The sequence below is a fragment of the Oryctolagus cuniculus genome, chromosome 3 (genome assembly GCF_964237555.1).
Source record: "Oryctolagus cuniculus chromosome 3, mOryCun1.1, whole genome shotgun sequence".
NCBI lineage: Eukaryota > Metazoa > Chordata > Mammalia > Lagomorpha > Leporidae > Oryctolagus > Oryctolagus cuniculus.
The window spans coordinates 6,461,801-6,480,175 of NC_091434.1; the positions used below are offsets into that span (position 1 = coordinate 6,461,801).

The following is an 18,375-nucleotide window of genomic DNA, read 5'->3' on the forward strand; positions in this document are numbered from 1 at the left end:
CGAGGCTCACGCGGGGCCGCTGGTGAGTTCCTGCACGCTGTGCTGTGGGCTTGCTGTCCCAAGGTGGGGGCACCCCTTCAGAGACCCGCCTGCACCCCAGCAGCCGGGGAGCCGGCCTCTGAATGGTTTCCAGTGAGGAAGCGCTGGGAATTCCAGGTCCCTTTCTCTCTCTGGAGCTCAGCCATCCTTATCCTTGGTTTCAGGGATGTCCCCTGGAGGTGCGGGAGAGGAGGAGGAGGAGGAATTTTTACCTCCCTCTGAGAGGAAGGGGAAGGGGTGGAGGGTGGGAGTCCTGGGAGAGGGGTGTCCTGCTGGGCAATCTGAGCCGCGCGAGCACAGACGGCCACGGGCGTCCGGCGGCTCCTGTGAGTTCAGGCGAATGCTCTGTGGATCTAGCACTCTTCCCCAAGGTGGCTGGCACGTACATTCACCTCCCCCCATACGGGGTTCTCCAGGACCCTGAAGACTCGCCCACGCCTCTGAGCCCCCAGACAACACTCAGACTACTGCTCAGCCTTCCCACGTGCCCGTGCTTCTCGAAGCTTCTGCAGATGGCACTACACAACAACGTTCGCGAAGGCTGAAGACCACACGTACCATACAGAGACCAAGCGGCAGCCCTTGAGCCCCACTTTTTTAGGGTCACCACTCCTACCTGTAGAATGTCCCAGAATTTGTCAGCCACACACACACACACACGCATGCACAAGCTCGTGTCTGCAAATCTTTTTAAAGGCCAACGATATCACAGTGTATAGGTGTATAGGTTGTTCCGAAATTTGCTATTTTTGCTAAAAAAGAAATCATAGAAGCCTGTTGCGACAGCTGAGGGAGGTGGCTCATTTGCCACATTTGTTCCACCTAGCGGCTGGACCGCTGTGAACCTGACCCGACTCAGATTAGCACAGGAGGTTGTTTTTAGAGATTTATTAATTTATTTGAAAGGCAGAGTGAGAGAGAGAAGGAGAGACAGACAGAGAGAATCTTCCATCAGCTGGTTTACTCCCCAAATGGCCCCTACAGCCGGGGCCGGACCAGGCCGATATCAGGAGCCAGGAGCTCCATCCGGGTCTCCCACATGGGTGGCAGCAGCCCGAGGGCTTGGGCATCACCTGCTGCCTTCCTGGGTGCATTAGCGGGAGCCGGGTCCAATGGCACAAGGCAGGGCCCCAGAGGTTACTGTTAGCTCTCTGCTGGGCCGGGGATGCTACAGTGAGCCTCTCTGTTCCTACCGCTCAGACATGAATGAATTCAGCTTCCTCATCCGTAAGCTGGGGAGGGCGATGACACAACATCCCCGCGTGGCTGTGTGCAGTCAACACGTGCATGCGTCTCCAGAGGGAACCTGGTGCAGGCCGGTCGCACGCAGTGGCTTTTCCTCGTGACAGTTCCTGAATCAGCAGAGGGAGCCAGGTGGGCCGCGACATGGGCATTTGACGCTGTGTTGCACGCTGTGACAGACACCGGCCATTAGCACCTGCCGCGAGGCCGTGTCATTCTGCTCTCAGACCAGCCGGATGTCAAGAGTCTGCTTCCCCACACCCTGCCAGCTGCCTGCTATCAGACTCTCTCATCTTTGCAAGTCAGAGGGGAAAGAAAACCCCAGCTCGCTTTAATCTGCCTTTTATGAGGAAGGTTCCACCATCCTCATGACAGCGATCGGAATTTTTTCTGAGAATTCCTTTTCCTGTCATTGGCTTACTTAAAAAAAAAAAAAAGATTTATTTTATTTGAAAGGCAGAGTTACAGAGAGAGAGGGGAAAAGATGGAGAGGGGGAGAGGGGGAGAGGGCAGGAGAGGGCAGGGGAGCGGGAGGGAGAGGGGGAGGGGAGGGGGAGGGAGAGGGGAGGGAGAGGGGTCTTCCATCTGCTTGTTCACTCCCCAAATGGCCACAATAGCTAGTGCTGGTCCAGACAGAAGCCAGGAGCTTCTTCCAGGTCTCCCATGTGGGTACAGGGGCCCAAACACTTGGGTCACCTTCTGCTGCTTTCCCAGGCACATAAGCTGGGAGTTGGATCAGAAGTGGACCTGCTGGGACTTGAACCAGGACTGTATGGGACGCTGGTGCTGCAGGTGGCAGCTTTACCTGCTGTGCCACAACGCAGACCCTGGCTCCCTTTTCTGGGTATCGTCTTTGGCTTCTTAGAAGACTCTGATACATGCTACAACATATTTTGGGGTTATTTAACAGTGCTTATGGACTTTTTTTTTCTTTTTGCTATTGTGGAAGATTTATAATCTCATGTGGGCAATCTTACGATCTTTGGTTTCACGGTTTTTGAATCAGTGGGTGTTTCAAGAGCATGGCCACAGAGTGTGGAGTCGCTTCACTCGCACCTTCTCTTCCCTTCACACGGGAAGGGTGCACTTTGGTTCCTTTGGTTCCCACATTTCTGCCCCAGGGGCAGAATCCAGAGCCTGAATCCAGACCATAATTGCCTTGTATCAGAGAGGGCCCAGGCGAATGTCCAGTCCTCACTGCCCAGAGACACCCCAGGGACACATAGAAGCACCCCAGCACCCACCTCACCCCCTTCACCGTGGCCCCCATCACCGGCCCCTCTGCAGGCCTGCCAGACGCCAGACAAAGGGGAGAGGCCGGCTCCACCTGCTCTGCTCTCCTCTCTCAAAGCTCTGCTCTCGACACCTCCTCCTGTAGCTGTGCAGACGAGGCCCGCTGAGGGCCGCCAACGCATGGAAGAGCTGGAGCAAGCCCCCAACCCCGCGTTACACAGAAAGAGCAGAGACTCACAGGAAGACGCCAAAGCAGCCACACGGGGCAGGAGATCCGCGTGGCAGACGCACTGCCCTCCCTGGATGCGCTAGAAACAGTGAAACAGAGACAGCCGCTCCTTGCTGAGGCGGGTGCGAATCCACAAGCCAGTCCACTGGGCAGCGAAGACGCCTCCCTCGAGACACACGGCTGCTGAAGCCCCTGCCGGGCTGTGTGGGGTCACTTGAGCTCTCCAACGGGACGCACAGGCGTCACCAGCAGCCAGCAGAACAGTAGTGGTTCCCAAGTGCACACCACGGGTGCTGGGGGCGCCGTGGGGCCACCCCTATTCACCACACTGCACCTCGTCCTGGTCCTCTGTGCAGCCCATACACATCCGTGCATCTGTGTGCACACCTAGCTCACACAAGCACACACACATGCTGCTGTGCACACAACACGCTCAGCCCTTCTCCTCTCTAACGCTGTTTGTGGGTGTTTTCTCTGTGTGTTGGCTAAGACTTCTGGGTGCAGCAGGGGTGAGATCAGGGCCTGGGAAGCCCCTAAGCAAAAAGGCGCCTTGGGCTGACTTGGACCTAAGAAAGCCCCGCGTGGGAAGCGAGGCGTGCAGCAGCCACCACCCCAGATCCCAGCCAGAGAACACCATGAGTGACGGCTGCTGTGGGCTCATCCAGAAGCGGGGAGGCTGGAGGGGGTGGACAGAGCCAAGAGGTGGGGGGGTGAGCAGTGAGAGGTGGGGTGAGCAGGTGAGGACAGATGGGGTGAGCAGTGAAGTGAGAGGTGGGGGCGAGCAGGAGAGAGATGGCAGGTGAGAGGTGGGGTGAGCAGGTGAGAGGTGGGGTGAGCAGTGAGAGACGGGGTGAGCAGTGAAAGGTAGGGGTGAGCAGGTGAGAGGTAGGGGTGAGCAGTGAGAGGTAGAGGTGAGCAGTGAGAGGTAGAGGTGAGCAGTGAGAGACGGGGTGAGCAGTGAAAGGTAGGGGTGAGCAGGTGAGAGGTAGGAGTGAGTAGAGAGAGGCAGGGGTGAGCAGGTGAGAGGTGGGGTGAGCAGTGAAAGGGATGAGCAGGTGAGAGGTAGGGGTGAGTAGAGAGAGGTAGAGGTGAGCAGGTGAGAGGTGGGGTGAGCAGTGAGAGGCAGGGGTGAGTAGTGAGAGGCAGGGGTGAGCAGTGAGAGGTGGGGTGAGCAGTGAGAGACAGGGGTGAGTAGTGAGAGGCAGGATGAACAGGAGGGAGACAGGGGTGAGCAGTGAGTGGCAGGGGTGAGTAGTGAGAGGTAGAGGTGAGCAGTGAAAGGCAGGATGAGCAGGAGAGAGATGGGGTGAGCAGTGAGTGGCAGGGGTTTGGAAGAGAGGACAGGTAGGGGTGAGCAGGTGAGAAGCAGGGGGAGGAGGTGAGGACAGGTGGGGTGAGCAGGTGAGAAGCAGGGGAGGAGGTGAGGACAGGTGGGGTGAGTAGTTGAGAAGCAGGGGGAGGAGGTGAGGACAGGTGGGGTGAGCAGGTGAGAAGCAGGGGAGGAGGTGAGGACAGGGGGTGTGTGCAGGTGAGAAGCAGGGGAGGAGGTGAGGACAGGTTGGGTGCACAGGTGAGAAGCAGGGGGAGGAGGTGAGGACAGGTGGGGTGCGCAGGAGAGAAGCAGAGGAGGAGGTGAGGACAGGGGGTGTGTGCAGGTGAGAAGCAGGGGAGGAGGTGAGGACAGGTTGGGTGCACAGGTGAGAAGCAGGGGGAGGAGGTGAGGACAGGTGGGGTGCGCAGGAGAGAAGCAGGGGAGGAGGTGAGGACAGGGGGTGTGTGCAGGTGAGAAGCAGGGGAGGAGGTGAGGACAGGTGTGCAGGAGAGTAGCAGGGGGAGGAGGTGAGGACAGGTGGGGTGCACAGGAGAGAATCATGGGGAGGAGGTGAGGACAGGTGTGCAGGTGAGAAGCAGGGGAGGAGGTGAGGACAGGTGCGCAGGTGAGAAGCAGGGGAGGAGGTGAGGACAGGTGTGCAGGAGAGAAGCAGGGGAGGAGGTGAGGACAGGTGCGCAGGTGAGAAGCAGGGGAGGAGGTGAGGACAGGTGTGCAGGTGAGAAGCAGGGGAGGAGGTGAGGACAGGTGAGGGTGTGCAGGAGAGAAGCAGGGGAGGAGGTGAGGACAGGTGCGCAGGTGAGAGTATCGTCGGGGGCCTGCACAGCGCCCTCCCGGGAAGCACGAGGCCCTCTCAGTCAGTCTCTGCCCAAACCGCACAGAGCAAAGCCCCAGGAGTGGGCCCTGGAGGAGCGCCCGCCACCAGTGCAGCAGGACCGGGCGTCTCCCACCCCCATCCCTGGCCAGCCTTCCCCGTTTGGGAAGAGGATTCGGGCAGAAACCCACGCAGATCTCTAGGAGGACGCCATGCTTCCCCGCAGTCCGGGTTGGGACAGGATGATCAGCAGACGGCAGACATCACCACGCACACAGGGGCACCGTGTCCCCGGGGACGCGCAGGGTGCCCGCCGTCCCCGATGGAATCACCGCTCGGAAACAGAAAGCAAAGCGTTTCGGAGGAATCCGATTCGTGAACTCTGTACGGTTTAAGAGACGAGGCCCCTCTGAATCAGGGCTGTGAAAATTGAACACGCTGAGAAAAAGAAAACAGACCAGAAATGAAAAAATAAAAATAAAAATAAACAACCAAGCAGTTCAGAGTCGGAATTAAGCCAGCAGCAGGCGGGAAATGGCCCCTGTGTCTGTGAAGGTTCTTGAGGAGGAGGACCCTGAGGAATCCCCACAGGCAGACGCGACGGAGATGATCAAATGGGGCGAGGGGTTAGGACACTGTACCCCAGAGCAGCATCAGGGTTCAAATCCTGGTTTCTCTCCCGGTTCCAGCTTCCCGCCGATGTGCACCGTGGGAAGCCGCAGGTGACGGCTCAAGTCCTTGGGTCCCTGCCACCACCCACGTGGGAGACCCGGATTGAGTGGCAAATTCCTGGTTTGGGCCTGACCCAGGGCCAGCTATCTCAGGCATCCGGGGAGCGAACCAGTAGCTGGATAATCTCTGTGTGTGTCTCTCTCTGCCTTTCAAATAAATTAGAAAAAAAAAATAATCTTTTGGCTGGTGCTCACTAGGCTAATCCTCCACCTGCGGCGCCGGCACACCGGGTTCTAGTACCGGTCAGAGCGCCAGATTCTGTCCCGGTTGCTCCTCTTCCAGGCCAGCTCTCTGCTGTGGCCAGGGAGTGCAGTGGAGGATGGCCCAAGTGCTTGGGCCCTGCACCCCATGGGAGACCAGGAGAAGCACCTGGCTCTTGCCGGATCAGCGCGGTGCGCTGGCCGCAGCATGCCGGCCGCGGCGGCCATTGGAGGGTGAACCAACGGCAAAAGGAAGACCTTTCTCTCTGTCTCTCTCTCTCACTGTCCACTCTGCCTGTCAAAAAAAAAAATCTTTTAACTCTGAATCACATGATCCAGAAGATGAAGAATATAGAGAGATGCAAATGCGACAGGGAGGGGCTTCCTGAGTTATTTATATATATGTATAAATATAAAATCAAAAAGCAGAACAGGTCAATAAGCCCAGATGAAGGCACCCTGGAAAGCAGGAAAGTAAATGAGCAAACCTCTGACAAGGAGAGAGAAGCAGAGACTCAAATGCAAGTGGGCGGGGCCCTCTCCTCCCGCCTGCCCCTCCCCTCTCCCAGTGGGGTCAGCGCCAGGAAGTGGCCTCCTTGGGCTCCCCCACCCAGGGTTCGCCAGTGGGAGGCAGGGCAGAACGGGCAGCGGGGCGGGGGTGGTGGTGGTGGTGGGTGTGTGTGTGTGTGTGTGTGTGTGTGTGTCCCTGCTCCCCTGCCCCGGGTCTGCACACGCCCACTGCAGCCCCTGCCCTGCCCTCTGGGCCCCAGGCTGCTGGCTTCTCTGTCCCCAGGTCTGTGGCCCCTTTGGAGCCTGTCATCCGTTTCCGGCTGGGAGCCTGGCCGCAAACAGAGTTAGAACTGAAGGGAGATAGAGCAGCAGTGAGCGAGGAGCCCGCGTGACAGAGCCCAGAGAAGCTGGATACGGATGAATTATTCTCTGAAAAGTGCATATACCGTGTCAAAAGGGTCAAGAGAGGAAATAAAAAAAAAGAATAAATCAATACCCAAGAAGACACAGAAGTACGTACTCAGGGATTATCTCTGCACACGGCCATGAGCAGAAGTGGATTTGCCCGAATATTGCCAACATTTCAGAAAGCGGCCCGTGATGCCTCACACAGGATATTTAACAAAACTTACGTGAGTCTCCGACCGTGAGACGACCCAGATCACATCCATCTCATCTGTGAGCACCTATGTGCACACCAAGCCCTTACTGTCCTAAATCCTTATCATTAGCAAGAATAGTTCGTTTTAATCATGCAAAAATGGTTTTGTCTTAGAAAATACATAACAATAAGCTATGACACCAGTAAGAGAAGCAAGGCACAGGGTGAAACCATCAGAACGGGCACCAACAGGTGTTTGAGAAAATTCAGGGCTCAGCACTTCAGAACTCCCCAGATGAGTGGCAGGCCCTGTTTGACGTGACAGACACTTTCCTCCCGTCAGGGACACCATATCGAGTCCCTCCCAGGCATGATTCTCACAGGACTTCCCCCTGGGGTAGATATTTTCTTTTCTCAATATCCCCCACTCTGATAAAAGAAATTCTGGTTCATTCTGAACTCCGAATTAGAGTTTCCACTATTTGGAAGGAGACCACTGAGGAGCATCACTGGTGGGCAATATGACGGTGTAGGAAGAAGACCCAAGAGAAACGACTGGAAAACTGAAATAGCGAGTAGGAAAGGAAACCCTAGGGCCAACGTATCAGGGCACAAACTGCACGCTAGGGGAAAGGACATTAGCAATAGTAGCAAAAATGCAAAACAACAGACGTCCGTGTAATGAGAAATATACAGGATCGATAGGAAGAAAATTGCAAATAATAAAGACAAGCATAGTGGCTGTTAAGAAGAACTGAATACTACTAAAACGTCAGTTTTCACAAATGATATCATGGATTTCATGCAATTCCCATCAAAGTTCCAAAAGTGTTTTTTTTTATTCCAATTTGAAAAAATTATCTGGTTTACCAGAAAAATATTTGGAAAGGATAGATACGAAAACTCCTAAAATAAAATGTGTTATCAAACTGTGGCAAGGCATTTGGTGTGATACTGGGGTAAGAAAATTAGACACACAGAGAACAGGCCAAATGGGCAACAGGGGGAACTTCACATTCCTGGAGCTTTGCAAAGATGGCTAATGGAGGCGCCCGGTTTCACCCCCACAGCCCCAGAGGACAACCAGAGCAGCAAGTGCGCATCTGCATCGCAAAGTGCGTGCCCAGGGAAGAACCCCAGCACCCTGCAGAGCCTCTGTAGGACACGGAGGCCTGGGAGGGCATCACAGGGAGAGGAGCAGACCCAGCCGGCAGCCGTGAGCCCTGAGCCCAGGCTAGGGGACGCCCTGAGGCAGGGAGAGGGTGCATAGCAGAGCCCCAGCAGGCACCCCTACATGGACAGACGCCCTGAGACAGGGAGAGGGTGCATAGCAGAGCCCCAGCAGGTACCCTTACATGGAAAGACGCCCCGCACTGGTGGCCCGAACTTCAGGAGGGATCCACGGCCATCAGGGGCTTGGAGCCCAGGGAGCGGAGTCCCTCGAGTGGGCACCCTAGCTTTGCCTCAGAGAGGGGGCTCACAGCACCCCTCCCCAGGCCCCAGTGCGACAGTGTGACTGTCAGAGTCCTCACTGCCTTGAGGGCCAGAAGCCCCTGGATAACCCCGACCCTGGGGGCCCCCAGATGACGCATCCCACTAGCCAAAAGTTTGGGGGAAAAACAGAATTAAAAGGTAAGTTTACCGGGCTTCAAAGGAAATGAAACTCCATTCATAGTTTTTTCAAAATTTTCTCCATAAACTTTTTGAAGACTGTACATACGATGGTTCTCAAATTTGTTCTGTATCCCAAGTAAAGTTACCTGTTAATTTCATTTTCTAACAACACTTTGAAGTACCCTCACGTTAACTCCAAGGGCCCCGTCATAACCGTTCAGTCTCCCATAGGAGGAGATAAGTAGATTTCTGTCTGCAGAGATTCCCTACATGGATAAGCCAGGGGAGACACCATAAAAGAAAAAAGATTGATGGGCTTTCTTATAAAAACCTTTATGGGGCCGGTGCCGCAGCTCACTAGGCTAATCCTCCGCCTTGTGGCGCCGGCACACCGGGTTCTAGTCCCGGTCAGGGCGCCAGATTCTGTCCTGGTTGCTCCTCTTCCAGGCCAGCTCTCTGCTGTGGCCAGGGAGTGCAGTGGAGGATGACCCAAGTGCTTGGGCCCTGCACCCCATGGGAGACCAGGCTAAGTACCTGGCTCCTGCCATCAGATCAGCGCAGTGCGCCGGCCGCAGCATGCCAGCCGCGGCGGCCATTGGAGGGTGAACCAACGGCAAAGGAAGACCTTTCTTTCTGTCTCTCTCTCTCTCACTGTCCACTCTGCTTGTCAAAAAAAAAAAAAAAAAAAAAAAAAAAACTTTATGGTCTCTCAATGTTTTTTTTTTTAAAAGCACAAAGTTTAAAGGTAAACCTGGTGAAAATATTTGCAGGAAATATTATATGAACAACTCCAGCAAGTAGATAACAGAAAGTGACAGATGCCACAGAAAAACAGCAGAGAGAATTTTCACAAAGGAGGAATTTTGGAGTCAATAACGCTATCAGGTAAGTTCTTCAACAAAACTGCAATCAAATGCAAATCAAATGAGTATCAGCCACTTTTCACTAGCAACATAAAAATGCTTTGGAAAATGGAGATATTTAGGAGGGGAGATGGCAGTGAGCGAGCACGCGCTTGTGCTGCAGGAATGAAATTTCGGGAAAGCCATTTGTCATTCTGCTTCAAGAACCTTGAACCATTCCTGTCCTTTGATCTCGAGACCCCCCTCAGGAGTCTGCAACAAGCAGAGATAACATGTCTGCACACAGCCGGGCCTCACTGCCACATTTATACGTTGGTAAGTGTCCAACAATGGGATTATTCCATACAGGGTGCGTTGTGTAGTGGAATCCCGCACATCCATTAAGTGTGATATTTCAGAAGAAATTTCAACTCAGTCGGAACCTCACACTGCAGTGATAAGCCTCTGTTACTCACAGAGAGAAGGGAGCCACCAAAGGGAGAGCCTACAAGCCGTGGCGAGGGGGAGAGGATGAGAGGTACCCGGACAAATGACCCGTGCTGATGTGCGTCCCGTAAGTCTCTGCCTTACGCTGGTACTCTTGGGCCCCAAGACTTAAAAGCAGTTTTCAGGGTTGTGCCTTTGCACCTAGCCCTGACCATGACCTTGGCCCTGAGGCCCGGCCAGCCTCTCCCTCTGCAAAGTGCATCCCTGGCTGGTGACCAGCAGGTCCTCCTGGGCAACACCCTCTGCTATTATTTATAATAAGCAACCAAGCACCAACAGGTTGGGTCCTGGGACTTGTTAAAAGGATGCTTTTGCTAGTCCTCGGGGATAGAGGGTGTGAGCTGAGCAGGAGACGGACAGACGACGGGCTGGGCTCCTCCCCGCCCTGCTTCTCCTCGGCTTGCTCAGAGCCCAGGCCTCTGTCCCTCGGCCCCTCCCTCCCACCCAGCCTTCCGGTCTGCTGATTTCATCTCCCCCCTACCTGGCTCCACCTGCCCGTCCTCCCAGACCCCTCCCTCACTCAAGCCGCCTGGCCCCAGCCCCGGCCCCACAGTCGGCGGCCACTTGTGCGTCATTCATGTCCTCTTCCTGTCTAGGTCTCTTCGAGCACTTCCTCTGAGGAGGCCCACACGACAGCCCAGTGTCTCCCGAGGCCTGCAGGAAGTCCTGGGCGCGACACTGCCGCTGTCGGTGGTGCCCACTTCCCAGATGTCACCGCTCGCTTTTAGCTCCTAAGACGTCATCGGCCGGCCGCACTTGGAGCACACAGGGCACTTAGTAGGTGCTCGCTGAGTCCCGGCCGTGGACGGTGTGTGCTGCCCACGTCTTCCCCCGTCACCTCCCAGTGACGCCAGCAGAAAGACACATAACCCAATTTTTTAAATGTGCAAAGGACCCAGATAGACATTTCTCCCAGTAAGACACACAGACGGCTAGTGTGCACCTGCAGACGGTCAGTTTTGTTAGTCATTAGGAAAACGCGAATGGAAGCCACAAGATGCTGTCTCACACCCTCCATCAGCAGAGATGGCAACCAGCGTCGGGGAGGAGGTGGAAGCATCGCGGGACCCTCAGTGCTGCCGACGAAGATGTGGATGGTGCGGTTGCCAGGGGAACCAGCTCAGCAGTTGCTCAACACGCGAAACCGAAGATAAGCACGCACTCCAGAAGTCCACTCCCGGCCATATACCCCGGGCTACTGACCATGGATGACCACAGCGCTGCGGTTCCAGATAGGATTCACCAAAGCCACGGAGTGGGAACAGCTCCAGTGTCCGTGGCCTGATGACCGGACAAGTACGGCCTGCCCACACAATGGAGCATCAGCCTCTGAACACAATGACTCACGTCTCGCCATGAATGAGCCTTCCAAGCATTATGCCACATGACGACGTCCGGACAAAAGGCCACAGATGACAGAGCATGACAGATACATGGAATTCCCAGAACAGGCCCGTCCTCAGAGACGAAGCAAGGGGCTAGTGCCAGGGCTGGCAGGAGGTGGGTAGGGGGAGATTGTGAACGGGCACACGATTTCTTTCTAAGGTCTTTTTCTGGAATTACATTGCTCAGCACTGCGAATGCACTATAAACCATGGAACTGCAGTTAGAAAAAAGGATGGGCCGGCACCGTGGCTCACTAGGCTAATCCTCCGCCTGTGGCGCCGGCACCCCGGGTTCTAGTCCCGGTCGGGGCGCCAGATTCTGTCCCGGTTGCTCCCCTTCCAGTCCAGCTCTCTGCTGTGGCCTGGGAGGGCAGTGAAGGATGGCCCAAGTGGTCAGGCCCTGCACCCGCATGGGAGACCAGGAGAAGCACCTGGCTCCTGGCTTCGGATCGGCGCTGCGCGCGGCCATTTGGGGGGTGAACCAACGGAAAGAAGATCTTTCTCTCTGTCTCTCTCTCTCACTGTCTAACTCTGCCTGTCAAAAAAAAAAAAAAAAAAAAAAAGGATGGTTGATGGCATATGAATTCTGTTTCAATTGAGAAAGCACAGCCCCGCGGGTGAACATCCCATCCTGCTGTCACCAGCGCGCACGCTGAGTTGGCAGTCTCACTCCACAGTGCTGCACACCTGGGGCAGAGCTCCTGGTCCTCCGTCCTGGGGGCCGGGAGAAAGGCCCGGTGGGCAGGATCATATCACACAGAGCCCGTACCCCAGGGAGACGGGCCATTCAGTGGAGAGGGGCTGATGTCCATGTACAGGCGAACTTGACCTGTCAGAGCCAGTGTCTACCCGTGTCCAGAGGACTGCCCCGGAGTGCTGGGCAGGTGCACAGGACGCTTGGAGAAACAGCATGGCTGCTCTGAGTCACCTCACCCCAGAGACGCGCTGATGAGTTAAATATAGATCTCCCCCGAGGCGTCGCTCTCTCCTGGGCTTGCACGCAGGGGCAACACTCAGGAGGGGCACCCCTGCACAGAGCCCACTGGCCCTCTGTCTTATGCAAAGCGGACCCCAGGAGCCAACATGCTGGGGGGCCAGTGAGGGTGACCCAGGCCCCAGCCAGAGGAGCTCACTGCCCCTCACATTCCCAAGTCCCCCCTGCAAGGTGGCAGAGCTGGGCTCAAGCCGCATGTTGGTCTGCTAGGTCTTCCCACGCCGGTTCTGTCCCCCGGGATGGAGCGCCAGGCTGCCTTCAGACTGAGCGTCCTGGGGCAGATCCAAGCTTTCCTGCCCAGCAGGAGGCCAGGGGGCTGCCCTCTCGCTCCAGGAACTGAAAGTTGTGCTGGGCGCGGGACGGACGTGCCCCCCAACGTCACGAGGCCAGCACCCGAGCGCATCCTTGCCTTTTGCCATGTCCCTGGCCCCACCCCCAGCTCTATTTAAATAGTTAAGTTCCATCCTCTTTTTTTTTTTCCCCTGCTATTTGTGATTTTCTTGAGGATTCATTACTAGGACTTTGACCTGAGAACAGGGACCATGACATACACCTCTAGGCACCCGCATTCATCCTACTCAGGAGCCCCACAGCCCCCTCCTTAGTCTGTGCAGCAGTCCTGGCTGCGTCTCACCCCCAACACCGCCTTCGCGAACACAGCCAGGCCTCAGACAGTTCCCAGCCACCGATCTGAGGCAGCAGACTGCAGCCCGGTGGCCTCAGCTCCCCCGTCCCAGCAGCTGCCCAACACAACTGAACCACTAAAGGGGACCTCACTTCTTTCCACTCTGCAGGTCCCAGCTACAACTTCGCAAACCACCCAGGCAGGCAGGAGTCCCTGTGCTCAACCGGTGATGCCCAGCCACTGTCCCCTTGCTCACCAGAGGGGACCTGGGAGGGAACACAGCCCTGGGGCTCCTGCGGGGGCCAGGGCACATGGCCTGTCCCCACTTGGGGTTGCTTCCGGAGCAGCAGGGTGCCTGTGTCTGCCTCCTGCAGCCCGGACCCCTTTCAGAGGCCTGGCATGGCAGCCCCACAGCACCTCCCCTGGGACCGCCGGAGGACAAAGCCTGCTGCTTCTGGAGCCCAGCCTGCCCGGGACTGCCTGCCCAGGGCCTTCTCCTGTGGTTCCCAGGCACCAGGCCGTGGCCAGGCAGGTGCAGCCTGGCTTTCAGTCGTCCGCAGGGACCAGAGAAGATCAAGCGTGGGGCATTCTGGCTTTGAGAAATTAGTTCCCTTAGCAGAAAAGGACTGACTTTTACTTTTTTTTTAAGTATATGTTCCTGCCTGCTTGGTGTTCAAGGATGCTTTCAGGAACTGGGCTGCTGGAAGATGACAGCTGTCATTCATTCCGTTGCTTTCCAGTTCTTAAAGCCCCCTAATTGGCAACATCAGGGATAGCAGGTGTGTGTGGTCCCGAGGTTTTTGGAAAGTTTGCTGTCTGGGGTCCCACGCCTACAGCGGGCATCCAGTGAGCTGAGGAGAGAGGGGAGCCCTGAGCTTGGGTGATGGGAGGTCTGCCTGGGGGGGGGGGTGCGGTGCTGGTGTTTGGAACTCAGCAGTGAGCTGGGCCAAGAGGGTGGTGGGCATTTGTGAGTGCCGGGCACCTCCCTCCGAGACAGGTGTTCAGAAGAAGGAGAGGAGGAAGCAGTAAGGATCCACAGCCTGGAGCCCTGCTTTGCCGCCAGCCAACATGGTGGCCCCCCGCTGTCCAAGCTCCGTCTGTGCCCTGCAAACCAGGGCTGCTGGCCCGGAGGTTCTCTGCCCTCCCCGGCTCCGGCTCTGCCTGCCAGGATCCTGGACCTTAGAAAGCTCACTGTGGAGAATCAGAGAGTCCCCCCGCCACAGGGCCCTGGTCCTGGGGACCCCAAGCCCTGGGAGTCTCAGCACACAGCCAGCCCCAAGAGCTTCTTTGGGCCCAGGGGAGAGCGGCACGTGGGCCAGCCTGGGAGATGCTGAGAGAACCTGGCCTCCCCTCCTAAGGCCCCTGGAGGCAGCAGGTCCCCAGGGGCAGCGCCTGGGGGGCAGATACCGGCCTGCGTCCCCTCCCCTGGGGCGTGAGGATGGGGGCCACAGGAAGCCGGCCTTGGGAGGCGGGGCTGCTGACTCAGCCAGCACAGGATGGTAGCCGGCTGTGAGCCTGGGTTGGTTTCCAACGCCTGGAGTGACCCTGTAAACACCCCGCCTTCTCTTGCTTCCACCCCAGGGCACGTGCACACCCGGCCTGAGCAGGGACGGGGGGGGGGGCTGCACAGTCCCCTGTCCTCAGCTGCAGTCTCTGGGGGCAGATGGCCTTGGCTTTGGCTGGCGCCCTTCACTTGAACCTGCCCGAGCCTCAGTTTCCTTATCTGTAAAATGGGGTGTTCGTGCATTTCAGGTTGTGGGGACCAAGTGGGCCAATAAATGCAGAGCACAGCGGGTCTGTGACCTGTCACCCGCCCCGCTGCTGCCTGAGCCCTGGCTGCTCCGAGGGACCCTGCTGCCAGCCCAGGGACACCACCTGAGACGCTCAGGTGCACACACCGTTCCCGAGTGTGCCCTGGCGCTGCCGAGGCCAGTCTGGGAGCAGGGCCTCCCTCTGACATTGGACACGACGGGGAGTTTAGAACAGCAACGAGCACAGTCAGCAATGTCCCCATCTGGGTGGCGGGGAGCGGCTGGTGGCAGAGAGACCCAAACGGGTGGGGACACGGCCCAGGGCGTAGCGGGGAGCAAGGCCACAGGAGGCTGCTTGCGGTGGGGACAGTGACTTCCTCTGCTCTCAGGGCCCAGAACGTGACTTCTGGGTGAACTGAAAGTCCCACCTTCGTCAAACCCACCCCGTGCTGGCGGCTCCTTCCAGGGGCCCCAGGCCAGGGGGCAGGAAGGGCTCTCTCTCCTGCCACGTTCGCCCTCCGTGGGGTGTCTGGGCCTGGCGTCTGCGGCTGGCACCTGAGTTGCCTCTCAACGCTGCTGCCTGCACGGAGCCCTGAGCTCCTGAGCTTCCTCCTGGCCCACAGCTCATGCGCAGCTGGAGGTGCCATCAGGCCCGAGCGGCTCGGAGGGCTTGGGCGCTGCAAAACGTGCCGCGGGCCGAGCTGGCGGACTCCAAGGCCAAGGTGGGCCTCCGGGAGCCACAGCCAGGTCCCTCGGCCCCCAGGGCCTCCCCCCACCCCTCCATGGTTCCGGGAAGGCAGTACTCACAGCACGCAGAGCGCGTACGCCCTGGAGATGGACTCGCTGGCGCGCACAAGGAAGCTACCGTCCTTGCCGGTCCTGGAGAGCAGCTCCTCCGCCTTGGAGCGCGTGATGTTGCCGTGGTTCCAGCAGGGCACCATGGTGGCCGAGGGCCTCCCCGGCCGGCTGGCCGCCACCCCGGGGACCTGCTGCCCGTCCCCTCTCGGTCGCCTTGGCGGCGGCTGCTGCCGCTGCTGCTGCTGCTGCTGCCACAGCTTAACTGACTGACTTCCTGTTTCAGGCACCCAGCGAGGGAAAGGAAACTGAGCTTCAGAGAACTTCCTCATGACAGAAAACCCAGAGCGAGCGGGCCCCCGCTGCACCTGCCCACCCCAGCCACGGCGTGCAGCCCCTCCCCTCGCTCTCCGGCCACTCCAGCTCCGTAGGGGGCAGGAGACGGGGGCTCACTTCTGGAGAAGGGGGCCCAGCAGGTGTGGGAAGGCCACAGCATGGCCATGGCTGGCCTCTGCTCTCCTCGGGGGGCCCCCCAGCATAACCAAGGGCAGAGCTCTTCGGCCGCACCGAGGACAGAGGGGTGGTGGAACCCTGCCCCCACCTCAGTGCAGCCTGGACGCTGGGCAGCCTCGGCCCCACCACCTGCAGATTCGGAGGGCCCAGGTGGCATTGCTGCGGGTGAAGGGACCCGGGCAACCCACTCCCCACGGGCAGCTCTGCCAGGCTGGGAGGCACACAGGGAGCCTGGCAAGCTGGAGACAGGAACCATGGACTGCTGGGCTTCCCTCCGATGCTGGAGACCAGGCGTGGAGACCCACTGTCCCGGCCAGAGCCAGCTGGCCCCAGACGACCTTTGTTCCCGAGCCCTGCCTCATGGCAGAGTGAGGGTGGTGGGCCCGGCCACGCAGCCCACTGCTTAGACGGGAGCTGCCGTCCGAGGGCAGCAGATTTCCAGGGAATGGGGGGGTGGGTCTGGGGCGGACACCTGTCCCTGGGACCCTAGGGTTGGGTGCCCTTAGTCCTGTGGTCAAGCAGCCGGGAGGAGAGAGGCAAGAGCCAACCTCCTGAGCAGGTGTGGCCTCTAACTGCACATCCAGACCCCGCCCCACCCCCACCCAGGCAGCACCTCCGCTTTGGAGCTGTGGGAGCTTGGTCAAGCTCTTCTGTCTCCCAGCCTGGGGCCCCCTTCCCTCATTTGAGGGACGTAGCTCCCGAAGACGCTCACGTGCGTGCAGGGGCTGGACAGGTGACTGTTCCAGAACAGGAGCCCCCAGCAGCCCCCCACCCAGCAGCACACATGACAGGTGAGCCTGAGCCAGGTGTGGGGACACGGTGGTGCTGAGAGTTGGCCTTCCCAAAGCCCAGCGTGGCCCCAAGGGCACCAGCTCTGCCACGGCCCCGGCGTGGAGACCACCCTGCCCCAACCCCGAGAGATCTCTGCTCACTCCAGGCTCTGTTGCGCCCCTCCCCGCTCCTCACTTCCCCGCTGAACTTCTCGCCCTCGACCTCAAAGCCTCCGGTCTTTCCCAGGTCCCCGTAAGCCGTAATGGAGATGCTTTGCCTCTCTTTCCATGTTGCTGCTGGCGTCTGAAGTACCCGTGAGTGCCGGTGTCTCCGGAGGCGTCTCCAGGACCTGCTGAGAGGAGAGGAAGGGCCGACCTCACACCATCAACTGCGGACACTGAGCTCTGTGATCCAGAAGCTTCCACCTGCTGGGGCCAGCACCGGAACGAACCTGAAAACCTGCCTGTGCATCCTGGACTCACCGGCTTCTCTTTTCTCACCTCCGCCCTTCCCTTTAAAAACCTTTTTTGCTGGCTTGTTGGGGGCGGGGGAGGGCACATCTTGGATCCACAGATCTCTCCTTGTTCCTCTTACCAACTCTCGTCTCTGGCACATTAGGTCTCCAGCAGCAAGCAGCCAGGGCCCAATTATCTTGTCCGGTAACATTCATACATGACACACATGGCACACATGGACACATATGACACACGCGGGACACAGGTGCGCACATCGCTGCTTTTCCAGGCCCATCCCATCTTCACTTCCTTCCCCAGCCAGCTGCCCGAGCTCCTCTCCAGTGCACGTCCTCGGCCCCCGCCCCTTGCCGCTCATGCTTAGAATATCCCGGCATCTGGATCGGGGCCTCCCCTCTGGGGGGTGTGGCCTGGGGTCCGTCTACACAGTGCACACAACACGTGCGCCACCAAATCCACAGACCCACGTGCGATGCAAGGATTTGTGGCACAGATTTGCAGTCGTGGCCAGGGGGGAGGCGAGGTACACACACTGACCGTCCTGTTGTCAGGAGCTCCCTGTCTCTCGGTCCCTCTGGGTCCAGGAGTCACTGGCTCTGATGCTTTCCCGTGCGACGCCCCGCTCCTGGCTGGCTTTGCGTCTGGCCCAGAGATTCAGGTACAACTCGTGATTGCTCTTGGCTCTTCGGACTCTGTCCAGATGGAGACAGCACGGGCGGCACCGCTGGCACCCCGGACTGTTTCCCGGTGCTGTTGCCCCGCTCCTCACAACTCTGCTCTGTTCACGGGGCTGCTGGGAGCTTGCCCTCTCGTGACTCGTTCCAGGTCATTCCTTTGACTCTCTGAGGGCCACAATGTGTGTCTTACCCAGAGTATGAACAAAATGTGGGCGACAAGTCCTTTTTTTGTCACGATAAAGGTATTGTTCCCAGAGAGGGCGTTCAGCCCAGCAGTGAGGACGCAGATAGGGACGCCCACGTGCCGTGTCGGAGAGCCTGGGTTTGATTCTAGCTTCTTACACCCTAAGGCAGCAGTGAGGGGGCAGTTAGCTGGGTTCATGACACCCACGTGGGATCCCTGGACTGACTCAGCTCCCGGCTTTGACCTGGCCCAGGCTCTGCTGTTGTGGGTATTTGGGGAGTGAACAGCAGATGGGAGCATTCTCACATTCTCAC

The 18,375-nt window shown here is 58.1% G+C and overlaps 1 protein-coding gene across 1 annotated transcript in view; it reads right to left on the minus strand.

Moving 5' to 3' along the window:
• The window catches only part of INPP5D (inositol polyphosphate-5-phosphatase D), a 141,493-nt gene extending 125,671 nt beyond the window's left edge, over positions 1–15,822 (minus strand). The window contains exon 1 of the mRNA XM_070070037.1: positions 15,456–15,822. Coding sequence (XP_069926138.1) covers positions 15,456–15,775 — 320 coding nt within the window. The 5' untranslated portion in view covers positions 15,776–15,822. The remainder of the gene's footprint in view (positions 1–15,455) is intronic.
• Positions 15,823–18,375: the final 2,553 nt, after the last annotated feature.